This window comes from Symsagittifera roscoffensis, chromosome 1, assembly GCF_963678635.1.
Source record: "Symsagittifera roscoffensis chromosome 1, txSymRosc1.1, whole genome shotgun sequence".
Lineage (NCBI taxonomy): Eukaryota > Metazoa > Xenacoelomorpha > Acoela > Convolutidae > Symsagittifera > Symsagittifera roscoffensis.
This window is the reverse complement of record NC_087062.1, coordinates 79,817,168-79,832,571: the sequence shown is the minus strand read 5'-3', so window position 1 is coordinate 79,832,571 and position 15,404 is coordinate 79,817,168. Positions and strand designations below refer to the sequence as shown.

Genomic DNA, 15,404 nt, shown 5'->3' with positions numbered 1-15,404 from the left:
GTTTTTTGTGTCCTACAGATTTAGAATAAGAGTTAACTAAGGGTCCTACACTAACCCAGCACGAAGAAACAAGTAAGGTTAAAAGTATATTGCAAGTCAGTCAAATGAAAATTTTTAGAAAGGTTACGAACTAACAGTGTTTCAAGATAAAAATAACTGTAAAATCATCTTGACAAAGTGAGCATTAGCACCAGTTTTAGTAATTACTTGAGACCAGCAGTTGTTATTTCAACAATGTAAACCTATTATAATTTTTTCACTTTGCTTCAAATTACAGACACACGATAAGCAGAAAATTGAGACTAGCTGAAAGTTCAGAAGACCGAATGTTTAAAAAAATAGTTTTTCACGCCAGAGCCTTTTTGGAGAATTTTGAAAGCAGTTCAAATCAACTTGCAAGCCTTTCTCCAGTAATCAATCAGCTCGCAAAAAACAGTTGCTGTTCGGATCAAGCTATGAAATTTCGATATCGCAAGCTGAGCCAGACCGTAAATCGGTTTCAAAACTTTACGTTTCATAGAACGAATCAGTTCTCGAAAAAATAAAACTTACTCTGAGCAAGCTATTGAAGCTACGAATCCTTAAATAATTCAAGTTAATTTCGGGAAGTGAACCGGAGTGCGAAAAATTTTTCTAGGCAAGCTGTTCAAGCTATTAAACTTCAATATTTCAAGTAATTTCATGGAGCGAATTGGTTGGCAAAAACACTCACGTTTTATCGAAGCAAGTTATTCAAGCTATAAACAATTGAAATATTTCGAGTTGCTTAGATCAAAACATTTTGCTAAAATTTTTTTTTAAGCGAGCTAATGGAGCGAGCTAATAGAACGAATCAGTTTTAAAAATTTAAAATTCACTTAATCAAGCTAATTTAGCTATAAAAAATTGAAATATTTACAAGTTATTTAATAGAAGGAAACATTTTGCGGAAATGAGTTTTTCTGCGCAAGCTAATCGAACCAAAAAATCCAAGCGCTTCGTAGACCGAATCCTATTGCCAAAAGTTAAAAATTCTAAGCAAGCTATTAAAGCTATGAAACTTTGAACTTTTTCGAGTTTTTGTGCAGACCGAATCGGTTCGCCAAAAGTTTGAGTTTTTCTAAGCAAGCTTTTAAAGCTAAGAAATTTTGAAATATTTCAATTTAGTTCATAGACTGAATCAGTTCGTGAAACAATTAAGTTCTTCTAAGCAAGCTTTTTCAGCTAGAATTTTTGAAATAATTCAAGTTATCTATAAACCGAATCAGTTTGCGAAAAGCTAGAGGTTTTCTAAGCAAACTATTCAAGCTATGAAACTTTATTTTGTGGATCGAATCGGTTCGCGAAAATTTTCAGTTTTTCTAAGCAAGCTTTATGGCTATAAAACTTTAATTGATAAAGCTATGAAACTTTGAAATGGTTATATTTATTTCAGGGACGAAATCGGTTTTCGAAAAAAAATTCTCAGCTTGGAGGTTCCTTTTTGCAATTTATTCGTTTCAGACTGAAATGAATCTGTAAACGCCAAATTTTGGACAAAAAAATGGCAAGTACTGTCTAGCCTTGAAGTTGGATCGAGTTCATCTTTATCTGATGGTTGCTTTGAATGATTCTTAAACGCTGTGGTTGATAAAAAAAGTTAAAACGTTGCGTCCATAGCGCACTAAACTTTCATTTAATATATAAGATATAAGATACTGAAAATGCTTTTGCATGAGATGCAAAAGTTGTCAACCGATCATTTACGACGTTTTTTTTTTTCAGTTGGTTCTAGAATTTGCGTAGAAAATTCAATTTCGGTGTTCGGTACATCAAAGTTGTTTGCAGTTCGAGAAGTTACAATTTGAATGAAATTGATTTAAATAATTTTAGAAATTAAGAGACTTGATTTGGTTGGCTTATGAATCTTCTGTTTAGTCCCGGACATGATGATCTATCCAAGTGTGGTAAACATGGAGCTGAACAAACCCTTTTCGATCACGTGTAACCTGTCAATCAACCCCGCCCAACTATACGACACACCTGGTCTGGGTCTGAACCAGAATGGACAGAATGTTCTGAGACCAGTAGTGAAGTGGACTGTGTCGACCCAATTGGGGGTGGATCCGGATGATGTGAACAGAATGCAGGCACTGTACGAGGACTATGCCAGAGACCCGCAGACACTCACCAACCTCAACATTATGTAAACACTTCTATTTTAATATAAAGAAAGTCCAAAAGAGAGTACATGTTATTTGAGGTTCAAAATCATCAATGATATTAAATAAATCTATATTGAAAATAAACCGAAATTAAATCTATTTTTGCTCAATATCAGCAATGAGCAAACGTTAACTTCGCAACAACGAGCAATAACTAATTACCAATAAATGTCTTTCTACGACAGTGCTGTACTTTTTTTTAAATATAGAACATACCAAGAGTTTCTATGAACTATATGAAGGTGGTTTTGTAAGGCTTAAGTTTCATCGAAATAAAAAGATAATTTTTTCAATAATTTCACATCAAATTGGTGTTTTTGTCCAAGAGTGTCGCGCGATGGTCAGACACTGCACGTGGCCAATGCGACCACAGATCACGCCGGCTACTACTGGTGCACTTTCCAGAGCTACTCCAAGTCATTCACTGGACACATCAAGCAGAGATCCATAGTCAGGTGTAAGTAGCTGGGAGAGCGGTCTGTATTTAGACAACCGCGTATTCAGACTCGTCCGAATTTAGACAAATACTATATGAACCAATCAGAATCGAAAAAAGACATAAATAATCCAAAATAAATAATAATTATTTAATAATTTCTTCTTTGTCTCGATTCTGATTGGTTGAAACAGTCTTTGTCTAAATACTGCTATGTAACCAAGTAGCTGCCACTTCTAAATCACTTTTACTGTGTAATTTTTTGAGGCAAAGTGAAAAATCTCCCCTTTATTAGTTTAGGGAGGAGACCGTTTTTTTTGGTTGAAAGCACTGCTTTTCAGTCAATCAGAATTTCATAGAACTGGATGATTGTTGGATGATTGTTGGGTGATTGTTCAATTGGCTAATTTAGGGGCGGATGGGGGAGAGGAATAGATGAATTGGGCTCAAGATTTGATTGAAGGTAGAAAAAAGTATTTGGCGCGCCCGAAATAGTAATTGAGATAAAGCAAAACATTTGCAGTGAGTTCTTAGCACGTTCTAGTTTTGGCTTTTGATTTTATATCAGATATCTTTACTAGTTGACACTAACCTGGTCCTGTAATTTTTCAAAATTGGCTCTGGCTCAGTTTCCTCAAAAATTATCAGTTTTATCAAAATTTGAACAATTTTCTTCCATCGTAAGCAACTTTTTCTTTAATTTTAAATCAGAAAATTGATACTGCACGGTCGAGCAGAGTGTTTTCCTGGTTTCGCCTACTTTCCTATTTTTGAGATACTCATGAGTTATGACCTATTTGGTTATACTCATAGAGTAATTTCAGATAAGGTACACCGTCTGCTCGTCACGCTATCTTATTTTCGGCCGGATAGATTCGTGCAACTTCTTAGTCTAATACCGATCTTAATCTTACTCTTATATCTCCTAGTCTCAATAGATCTAGTGTACACTGGTTTATGCGAGTTAGTTTCCAGAAGGAGAACAACTGTATTCTAAGTTTAATTCAGATTGCTCTCTTGTTTTGATGATATTTTTGATCGGTTTCAGACGGACCTCGGTTCCAGGAGGCCAAACTGCGCCACTTCAACACCACCCGCACCCTCAAGTCCTTCTTGGGGGAGACAGTGGACATCTACTGCAACATCATCTCCCTCCCATTCGGGGTGGTGCAATGGTACCGCAAGGGAAACATCCCACTCCAGCACAGCCAGCAAAGATACCCCCTCCACCCTCACAAAAGCGACAGGTTATTCACACCCCCTTGTTATAGTTTAAATAAATGTCTCTATGAGACAGAAAAAATTATGTAATGATAGAATTTTTTTCGCAATTGATAAGAAAACAGTGAGGAAAAACTTTACAAAAAAACTTTCCAAGCAGTTAATCAAAGTTTTGTAGCTCAACCTTTGCACAAATTAATTCTACTCGCCCTGAAATCTATCCGCTATAATATTTTTGACTTCATCAGACGGTTTTAATTGTACGTTGCGTTAGTCTTAATTAGGATTGGTTAGTACCAGTTAGAATTTGAGCCGTTAGATTAGTACATCTCTTTAGATGTATGCTTATGATCTTTTACATAAACGTGTTGTTTTATGGTTTTGTTATGTAATATCTCGCCATACATGCTGAGTCTATTACTAGGTACTACTACTTCCAACTGGACAAGTACCGCAACCCTACAATCCTCAGACTGAACCGGGTGCTGTATGACGACAGGGATGAGTACACGTGCAACGTCACTGCAGGCGGCATCCGACTCTCCTGGTCCACACTTCTCAAAGTCAAAGGTAGCCTTTGATAAGTTTTGGGGAGGGGGTTAGAAAGTCGAAAGCGAGGAGGAAACGGGAAGAAAGGGGAGTTCGAAAACAATTTTAGCACGATAGTACGAATAACAATTAAGAGTACGAAAAAAATTTTACGATAAAAATTTTTGTTCGAAAATAATTTTTGTGATTTGCTTTCGTAATGTTTTCTCACTTTTTAATTTCTGAATTTAAACTCAAAAACTCCTTTTTTGTATAGACCGGTCTTTTTTCTTAATGAGTAACGTCGCGCAACTTTATGGCATGGTATGGCACAGGGGGATTTAGAATTTTCTTGAGGGGGAGGCGGATTTTTTTGTCAACAAAATTGGTTTCCCGAGCACTCCAACAACACTAAAAAAAGCATTTTTTTTCTTGTCAGACAAATACTCAGCCTTCTACCCTCTGGGAGTCATTCTAGCCCAAATAGGACTCATTTTCGGACTCATTTTTGGAGCTGAGCGAGTCTACAATCCCAAAGGTCACTCACACTCCCACCATCATCACAATCACTCCAACGCGCACAGCCACCACAGTCACACTCACACCCATACTACCCACAACGACCCCCTAGGCAGACCCCTGGGCAGTTACGGGGGCGGGGTTCTGAAGAATCACGGGGGTGGGGCTGGGAGCTTACCTCGCGGGATCCCCTCAGGAGCTTACGAGAATTACCAGGGGAACATTAGTCAACACGGGGGGACGATGCCAAATGTGTATCTAGATTCATCAAATCAGCAACGCATGAACAGTAGTATGAACATAATAAACAACAACAACGTGAACAACTACGGCGGCAATTCCCTGAGCAGAATACCTTCAATGCCGCCTATATCTCTTCTACAGTAAGTGTAGGTGCGTGTTGGTTGCGGCAATAGTAAAGTCCAATTTTTTGGCATTCATTTTTCAATCGAAAAATTTGATCTAGATTTGAAGGTCTATAATAGCTAATTTTGTTATATAGAAGTAAAGTTTTATACTTTTTTTTCAAGAAAATTTATTTGACACATATTTAAGATAAAAAGAGGTTTGGACTAGATAACTGCCATGATCAAGGGCATTCCCAAAAGTCTTCATAAGGTCACTGCTGTTATTCCCGAAAGTTATTTACTATATAAAAGTTGAAGAATTTTTAAGTTGAAGAAATTTACTATATAAAAGTTTTTAACACGTTGATCATTGCAGTTAAATACGTAATAATTACTGTTATGTAATAATAGTTATGTAATTTTAGTATGAGTGATGTATCCCCAAATGGGAGGAGTCCACAGTCCACTAATTTGCTGTTCGCGTCAAAGGTAATTGGAAAAAATAATTTTGCAGTTAAAGACAAATCTTAGAACTAGGTGAAACAAAATACATTGCCCGCTGATTTTTTTTGTTGGTGAACTAGTTTAATTTTTGGTGAGTCTGAAGCTTTTCCTGAGTTTGGGTCTGAAGCACGTCCACTTTGATATTCATTGATCTTGAGGCTATATAAATATCTTGAGGCACTTAAATATCTTGAGGCTATAGTTTACCTTATTGCAGCTTGTCAATAAATATTAAAAAGACGTTTAAAAAATTTCGCCTGGACTTTTTTCATTTGATCGGCAAGTCTAAAGGGTAAATAGTACTTCTGCGATCAATTCATATTAGTTATATTTTTTCAGGGTAAAATTTGAGACATCAATTGGGAAGACACTGACACAAACCCAAATGAACAGTGACAAGAAACCTTGGAAAAACTGCAATGCTTGATTTTATACATAATTCCGATTCATGGTTTTAATTTAATATTTATTTATATGCTACGGATAATGATTAACCTTGGTGTTATCAAACTTTTCGATACAATTCTTTTTTGAGAAGAAACTCTTCAAGTCTTGTTTGAGACGAATTACATAGTGGAAATTCAATTGAGGTAACCAGGGGCGGATCTAGGATATCTCGAGGTGGGAGGGTTTTCAAAAAAAATTCGAAAATGTTGTCAACTTTCATTAAGTAGACCAAATTGGTTTTCTGAGCTCTCCGAGAACACTGTATATATCCTATTTTGACGAAACTTTTAAATGTTTTGAGCCGCAGGTACATTTTAGAAAAACTAGTCAAAATAGCTGTTTTTTTTCCGACGCGCTCTCCCCATCAAAATTAGTACATTTAGGCGACGCAGACGCTTTTAATTATAAGGGTTGGTTGGCCGAAAATATATGTCATAAAATGGGGGGACCCTTTGGTTGGCGAGGGGGTCGAACCCCAAAGAGAAAGAGCACCCGCTCCCCCCACCACATCCTCTACTAAATAAGACCCTTGAGGTAACTATAACAAAAAAAAAACTGGTTCTTGTCTAACAAAGCGTTCAGACCAATGTTAGTTATTGCAAAAATTAAGTCTTTTTCAAAATTTTCGCTCCAGTTTTCTTTACAATTTTTGTGTTTTCTGGACCGAAAATTTATGAGAATGGAGAAGCTAAAATTGAGCTGCCACAACTAGTTACTGGTAGCGTAGTTCACGTTCAAAACTAACAGTTGTCACTCTCTACTTGCTTAAACTGACTTTCAAAGACATCAGTTTTAAAGCTTAAAAAGTTGAGATTTTTTTATTGCAGTTGTGACGCGTATCACGATTGATATATTTTAGTCTGGTATAACAGTCGACCCATGTGAGTCTTTTTTGTGATATTTTTTTGGAGTAAAAAAAGCAGAAAAAAAACAATAAATTATCCCGGATTCTTACAAAAATTGCCATCCAAAAATTGGCTAAGTTGAAAAGTAAAACGGCAAATAATCGTAGAAGGCAAATATAAATATGTAAGCAGTAAAAAGTATTTCTGTGGTCATATTATATTGTTTTATTAGGGGTGACATTTGAGACATCAACTGAGAAATAATTGACCCAAACAAAAATTAACTGTGACAACAAATCTTGGAGAAACTGCAATACTTGTTTTCATACATATTTGCGAACCTTGATTTTAATTCGATATTTATGTGCTACGGATATTGATTAGCCTTGGTGTTATCAATCTTTTTGATGCAATTATTTTTCGAGAAGACACTCATTAAAGCTGTTTTGAGAGACGAATTACATATTGGAAACTTAAACCAGGTAACCACGTGCAGATTTAGGTTTTTATCAAGGGGACGTCTTTCAAAAAAATTTCAATCATTTTGTCAATTTTTTTTTTCAGGTGGAAAAAAAAATATTTTCTTAGCGCTCCCAGAACATTATGAATACCTTGCTTTGTTGGCATTTTTGCGCCGCAGTCACTTTTTTGAAATAACTGGTCAAAAAGCTGTTTTTGAGCACTTTTTTTTATAAAGTTTTGGCTAAAAAAAACGCTTTAAAATCCCCTTCAAAATTAGCAGATTTAGGCAACAAAGGCTTCTTTAGAAAATATTAAAAGTTGGTTAAGTAATACTATGTAACACCAAAAAATAATTAGGTTAAATTATGTTTTTAGGTCATCAAAATCTATCCTAAGGCAGCTCGCTTGCTTTATTTGCTCGAAATTAAAGAAATAGTCAAAAATTACAAACTAGTTTCTCACAAAATTGGGTAAGCTGTTAAAAAAATTTCTAGAAGACAATCAAATCACGACTGTAAGGGCTTTAATTTATTATTTCAACCAACCCAGTTCAATGACTATTTGTGATACCTGATTTTTCATGGAAAGAATACAAAACATTTAAGTTTCTCAGCGATAGGTTTAAAAATGGTTGCTCAAAATGAAATTCTGAAAAATTGATGGAAACTGGAAAAAGTTGATGTTGTTGTTCCGACTATTGAAAATGGGGAGACCAATTTCATTAGTCTGATCAACAATAACATCAACGTTTTCAAGCTTTGACCAATTGTTCTGAATTTCAATTTTGAGCCATCTGTTTAAAATATATCGATAAGAATTTTAAATGCTGAAATATAATCTGGTCTACACGTATCTTTGTTTTTTGACTTTGGGTTGATATCTGAAAAGGTATCCCTGTTTGAGTATAATCTAGCTGCATATATAGCGGGTGAGTTATTGAGAGTTAGTCCAAAAGGGCCCAAAATTTTAAAATTTTGATGTTTATTAGGAGGTTTTTTAAAACTATCCGTGTCAAAATCAACCAACATAATTTCAAACAATTTCAGTTTTCGTCTTAAGGTACTCCAAAAAATACGAATAGAACTGCAAATTGTACTTATTCTAGCTAGGCATGAAATTAAACCTGGACTCGGGTACCTCAACTGAATCCGACTTAAATTACCGTGTTCATTGTGAAAAAACATCCAGGTGAAAGTTTTTGATGGTTCATTGAGGTATCCCAAAAAACCACACAAAACGTTTTAAGACAATAGACAAAATTTTTTTGCAATTTTATCACTTTGGTGTCGTACTTTTAACTATCGCATCGATTCAATGATGACGTTTCAATTTTAAAAAAAATATTTTTTGCTATGATTTATTTTTTTATGTTTTATAGCTTAAAATTAATTCTGCGCTATAAGCGCTGAGAAAATTCTGTCACGAAATCTAAATAAAAAAGACTGCTCGTATATCAGGGCCTTGAATGTTCCGACTGTCCCTTAATTCATTCATATCGAATAGTTTTTGGGAAAAGAAAATATTGAAAACCTATAAATTTTTGACAATGTGAAATGTTGAGTCGTACGAAGTTAATACGACTAATCTGATCAACTAGCCTCAATTCATTTTGGAACAATTTTGTTGTGCTGGATAAATCGCCATGCAAAAAAAATTCGAGTTACGCTCTCAGCAATAGATTCTTCAAAGCGAGCATAATTTTGTCCACAACATGGCCAATTTGGCAGCTTTCAAACCCCCAGAACTTTACAAAAAACAAACGAAGGGGAAATATCTTTTTAAGTTTGAGTTCAAGAAGTCAATATCTGCACTGGGGTATAAAAATTTTGGGGAAAACTAAGATTTGGATCGGCGAAAATTGACTGAACGAAAAAACCACACCGAGCATAATTATTCCGTTTTTTTTTCTAAAATCGGAAAATTTAGCAGTCTCAAAAATATTTTAACCAATTTTCCTACGGCAGTAATTTATCGAAGAAAAAATGGTGGAATATTTATGCTTGGAGTGGTTTTTTGTTCAGTCATTTTTTCAAATTTTGCTAGCCAATTTTATCAGAATATTTTTATATCATCTAAAAAGTGTGGTTGTTCTAAGCTCTAATTAAAGTATTTTTTGTTTCATTTTTCTGAGAAAATTGTCACAATTTTCATGCAAACACTGCTCCATAGACGTTGAAAAACAGTCGGATCAAACAAAGTTTCGCCCTGATATGAGCAGTTTTTTTTTCGTTTCAAAGTTTGCGCGTCTCATAATGCGTAAAGAAAAAACAGAAATAGCGTTTATAACGAGTATCCTTCACAGCAATAATCCATCGAAACCTTGTTTTATAGTAAAAGTGTTAGTATAGTAAAAAAGTATAATCGAGAAACTTAGCACAGTCTATATGAAATCAAATCATGCATTGATCGAAGTATAAAAACATTACTCTTCAAAAAAGTCTGTAACTACCAAGGGTTAGCCGCAGTCATAAAACTTTTTGTTCACCACATCAAACAGAGTCTGCTAAAACTTTTAGTAAAAAATTCAGTAAATTTTAAAATAACGAACATTACTCAAATGCATTACTCGCTTGAAATTAGACTAAATCGCAAAATTTTCAAAAGCGCCTCTGAAAGGGCCTCAATATAGAATATCACTCGAGCCATTCCGATGTTTATTTGTGTGTGGTACCTGATTTTGCAAGGAAAACAAAAAACAAAGGTAAACTAGATTAGCCGGTTGCTGTGCAAGTAGCACAGATTATTCTGACGAAATTCACTATAAAAAGACGAAAAAAACTACACGAATTTGAAGAACATAATATTTCAAAAAATTTTAATTTTAGCGTTGTGATGATAAGACTTTACACACGCGTTAAAAATAATAATTTAGGTAAAAAGATCTAGCCAATTTTTCAAATGGTCGAAACAAAAATGATGAAATTAAAATTAGGCAGAAAAATGAGTCCAACTGATATTAAATTGTGTCGGCCTTTTAGTAGAAGTCTGCAAATGTCGTCAATGCCAAACTTCAAATCGATGATAAGATTTTCTTCATTTTAGATTACCAGTAGTTATTTTTAGCAACTTCATGCTTAAAAAAAACGATAAGAATGCAAAAACTTACAAGACGAGTAAGTGCATTCTGCAGCAGCGCATGCACGACTGGGATCGTGAATTTCTGCAATTTTATGAACATCAGAGGAATTTAGTGGCATTTCAGTGCAAAGCGGGAAGCGCCTCATGTTCTTCCAGAATGGCTCCCAAAATGCACTATGTTTGATACTGTTACAGGTTAAACAAGTCATCAAATCTCACTAAAGTTGACATTATATTCTCACTTATAATCGTTGATCAAAGTTAAACAGCACAAAGTTGACAAGATGTTGTGATCTTACATCAGGTTTTGCAATTATTGCAAAACATACTTAGTTAATTAACCGGTCACTCATATATGACCTTCATGAGCCATTCTCTCCGGCGGAGAGAATGATCTCTCATTGTTTTAATGTTTTAACTTATCGACTAATTCATCTTAATTCTTATTCTTTTTATTAGTTTTAACCTAGAATTAGCTACAACAAAGTAATATTTTATCATGGCGCAGTCATCTAACGAATCTAACGTGAGAGCAATACCTCCCTTTTGGCAAAACCATACGGTAGACCCACCCATCCCTTGGGAAGACTGGAGTGATCTGTTTCAATTAGCTATAATTGCTAAGGAAAACATAGATATAGAAAATTTACTCAATCCGTCGGAGAGACATCACCCACTACCTCCAAATTTGGAAAACTCAACGGACGGTGAAACAGATACTCAAAGACGCTCGAGATTGGAGAGAAATTCCCAAGAACAAAGACGATATGACGAAGAAGAAACAGCATCGATAAAAACCGAAACCAAGAAATTCAACGGAATGCGAATAGAAGAAGCAGACAAGAAATTACGTTCGGTTTTATATCTGGCATTGGGAAATGAAGGAAAAAGGATCTTCGGACAAAAATTTACTAAGGTGAAAGTCCTACAAATTTCTTTTAAGGAATTCTGGGAGTTCTTAGCGATCGCTTTCGTAAGAAAAACAAATGTCACATTTGAACGACATAAACTGTTAAATAGAAAACAACGCGATAGAGAATCCCTCGAACAATTCTGGGGTGCCTTAGCTGAAATGGCGAAAAAGTGCGACATAATCGCAGGAGAAGAAGAGTGGATAAGGGATATTTTCATAAATAATATGAAAAACTATGACATCTAAAGGAAATTGTTAACAGAAACCCTCCCTCCACGCGAAGCACTAAATGTAGCACTCATAGACGAAAAAGGAATTTTAAATCATTTGAAGTTTACCAATAATTTTAAATTCAACGGATCATCCGTACACAAACCAAGCAACCACTTTAACGTCAAAAGAGAACCAACACTTAACATCGAAAGGAGTAACAACTGTATGAAGTGTGGCGGATTATTCTCAAAAGGTCACTTAGCAGTTTGCCAAGCAAAGGACACGACTTATACTTCATGTAAATTCAAAGGACATTTCACCAGACTTTGTAGATCTCGTCGCAAAAATGTAAACATTGTAAATACCCAAATTGTAGATAATACAGATTTTAATTCGTCGGATATTCAGGATGTAAATACTGACCTCATGGATAGAGAATGTTGTGGCGTCATAAGCGCATGGTCAGAATCTGGACAAAGCGAAAACGACGATTATTCTGTACTAAATGTAACTACGATTTTTGATAACGACGGAAAAGAATTGAAGAAACTATTGAACATTGGACTCGGAAAAGAAAACCAAGTAATTTTAAACATTCAAGTGGATTCAGCTAGCCCGGTGAGCTTCCTTAAGAAAAACGTACTTCACGAATTAAGGTTAGGAGACCCCTACTTGAAAATTTATCCAGTGGATAAGACAACTAGAGACCATACTGTGGATTCACAGATAATGCCATAAACATCACTGGAAAGGTGAAGCTTCTAATTTTTTCAAATGGTTGGTCAGACAACGACTGTCAATTCTTCCTAACCGAGGGACACGAGAGAAATATCTTAGGAAACGACAACCTGCCAAAAGTGGGGATAGAAGTCTCTCAGAAACACTTCCCACACTTTCAGACTAACAAGCAGTGTCAATAAATTCCATCTCTCAAACAAACCAAGATAGGGAAATTTTGAATATAACAAAATCATTCAAAAATTTATTCCTTCGGATTGGAAAAATTAAAAATCAGATGAAAATCACCCATTTCCATGAACCCTTAAAACCAATCCAACTAAAGGAAGACGAGTCCCCCTTCACTTACTGGACGCGGTAAAGACAGAACTCAATAAACTAAAAGCGGAAGGACATATTAAAAAATTAGAAAACTGCGATGAAGACAGATTTATTAGCCCAATAGTCATCACTTGTAAAAAAGATAAATCCATCAAATTAGCCTTGGATTCCAAATTCATAAACAAACAGATTTACAAGAACAAATATCAAATGCCAAACATCCACGAACTGGTAGACAATGTCGCGGCAAAAATTACTAATGATTCCGTTGGAGAAGTGTGGTTTACTAACTTAGACTTAAAAAACGCGTACAGCCAATTAGCACTAGATAAACTCACTAGTAACCAATGTAACTTCAGTATCGTGGGTGGTGATATTACGGGTACTTACCAATTTTTAACTGGTTTTTACGGCTTAGGGGATATGCCTAACGAATTTCAAAGAGTAATGGACTCTACGTTAGGTTCAATCCCATTTACTAACTGTTACTTGGATGACATTTTAATCTCTTCCAAAGGATCATTCTTAGACCACAAGAATATTGTATTAAAAATTTTATCAACCCTCGACGAATACAATTTCGCGGTGAAATGGTCAAAATGTAAATTTTTTCAAAAAAAAAATAGAATGGTTGGGATTCAAAATCTCTAAATCAGGTATTACCCCATTATTCGACAAATCGAAAGCCATAAAAGATCTACCTACTCCGAAGAATTTGAAAGAACTACGATCATTTTTTGGTTCTATAAACCAATACATTAAATTCGTCCCAAACTTAGCATCCTTAGGAAGCCCACTCCGACCGCTTCTAAATAAGAAATCAATATTCCAATGGAACGATGACCATACAAAAGCGTTTGAAAAAATTAAAGGAGAAATCGTAAATCTAACAGAGAATACCCATTTTGACGTGAAACGTAAAACTAGAGAAAAAAACAGACGCGTCACATAATGGACTCGGAGCTTCGCTTGAACAACTCCATGGGAACGATTGGAAAACAATCTCATTTGCTTCACGCTTTCTAAACTCTCACGAGTCTAAATACTCTACGAACGAGCTCGAACTACTAGGGGTTGTATGGGCCGTCGAACATTATAAGAACTACCTTTACGGATCAGATTTCGAAGTAATTACTGATCACAAAGCTTTATTATCCGCTTTTTTACCAAACCACGGGAATAAAACTTACCACAGTAGACTAAAAAGATGGGTAGACAGATTATTACCTTTTAATTTCTCTATAAAACATATCGCAGGAAAAGACATGGGTTTCACTGACCTTATTTCTAGAATTCCATCAGGAAAAGCTCTTCGAATATCACATTACGATGAAGAATTCGTAGTAGCAAACATTATTAAGATTAATAAATCACTAAATCCGTCAGAGAAAATAAGAACTACATGCTCAGCCATTGGTTTTAATCTGGAAAATTCCGATTACGCTTTTTTACGTAATTACCTAATGGCAGCAGTGTTAAAACTCATTAACTCGTCTTTTCCAATTTGCTCATTTAACCACAAAAGAACAGAATTTTGTACTACAAATTGCATTCCAACGGATTATTCTAATACAAATACATTAATTATTTCCATTTCTAATTCCGCATTTCTTTATTTCTTAATCTCTAATTGTAGTTTAATTATTTCACCTGTAGATAAAAAAAATTGTAGATACTGTTAATATGAATAATAAGAATATTGTAATTAATCCCACCACTTCCGGTATTTCCGTAGATTTAGACTTTCAACTTTTACCAGACCACGCTAATCTAGTTAAAAAATACCGCGAAAACTTGAAGTTGCCGGATCGACCCTTGGATTTAAATATTTTATTTAACGCCAAGTTAGTAGCTCTCTTGACAGAAGACGATCCCATGTTAAGCCCAATTGTTAAAGCACTTCAAAATAAGGTGGAGAAAATTAATGCAGATTCTCCGTATTTCAAACATTTTACCCGAGACCTGCACGAATCCGACGGATTACTCTATATGGACGGTAAACTCGTTATTCCATTTACTTTACGAAGCGCGATGATGAAGACCCTCCACGAAACACATCCAGGTCAATTTGGAATGAAATACTTGGCTCAATACATCTGGTGGCCTCATATTAACAGGCAAATCTACTTTTACGGAATAAATTGCTCAGAATGTACATCGGCGGGTAAGAATTTGAAAACTGTCATCCCTAAGTCACAAATTAGTGAACTTCCTCCACTATCGGAACCGAACGAAGAACTTAATTTAGATTTCGCGGGTCCTTTGGATTCTTACTGGGGGCCAAAGAAATACGTTTTACTTTGTATCGACAGATTTTCTAAATTCCCGTCGGCAAAAATTACATCGTCTACTTCTTCAAAAACAGTTGTAGAATTTTTACAAGACTACATATTCTTACACGGGATACCTTATTCTATAAGGGTAGATCACGCTACTTGCTTTACAAGTCAAGACTTCAAATCATTCTGCGATTCCAACAACATCAAAATAATCTTTTGCACAGTAGGCGACCACCGTTCCAACGGATTAGTCGAAAAACTAGTACACACTGTGAAAATCAAACTACTGGCTATTTCAAAAGAACATCATAAAAGCACACTGCAGAGTGCCGTTTCAAAAATCATCTGGAATCGACGTTCTACCTATCAA

General features: G+C 35.3%; 1 protein-coding gene across 9 annotated transcripts in view; it reads left to right on the top strand.

Moving 5' to 3' along the window:
• The window catches only part of LOC134850527 (uncharacterized), a 58,422-nt gene extending 52,161 nt beyond the window's left edge, over positions 1 to 6,261 (top strand). For 8 of the 9 annotated variants that reach the window (XM_063866608.1, XM_063866607.1, XM_063866603.1 and 5 more), the window contains 7 exons: positions 1,897 to 2,164; positions 2,510 to 2,640; positions 3,668 to 3,866; positions 4,265 to 4,410; positions 4,808 to 5,270; positions 5,660 to 5,723; positions 6,078 to 6,261. In XM_063866608.1, the coding sequence (XP_063722678.1) occupies positions 1,897 to 2,164; positions 2,510 to 2,640; positions 3,668 to 3,866; positions 4,265 to 4,410; positions 4,808 to 5,270; positions 5,660 to 5,723; positions 6,078 to 6,089 (1,283 nt within the window). In that variant the 3' untranslated portion in view covers positions 6,090 to 6,261. Of the gene's footprint in view, positions 1 to 1,896; positions 2,165 to 2,509; positions 2,641 to 3,667; positions 3,867 to 4,264; positions 4,411 to 4,807; positions 5,281 to 5,659; positions 5,724 to 6,077 lie in introns of all 9 variants that reach the window. The other variant, XR_010164201.1, reaches the window with a different exon arrangement.
• Positions 6,262 to 15,404: the final 9,143 nt, after the last annotated feature.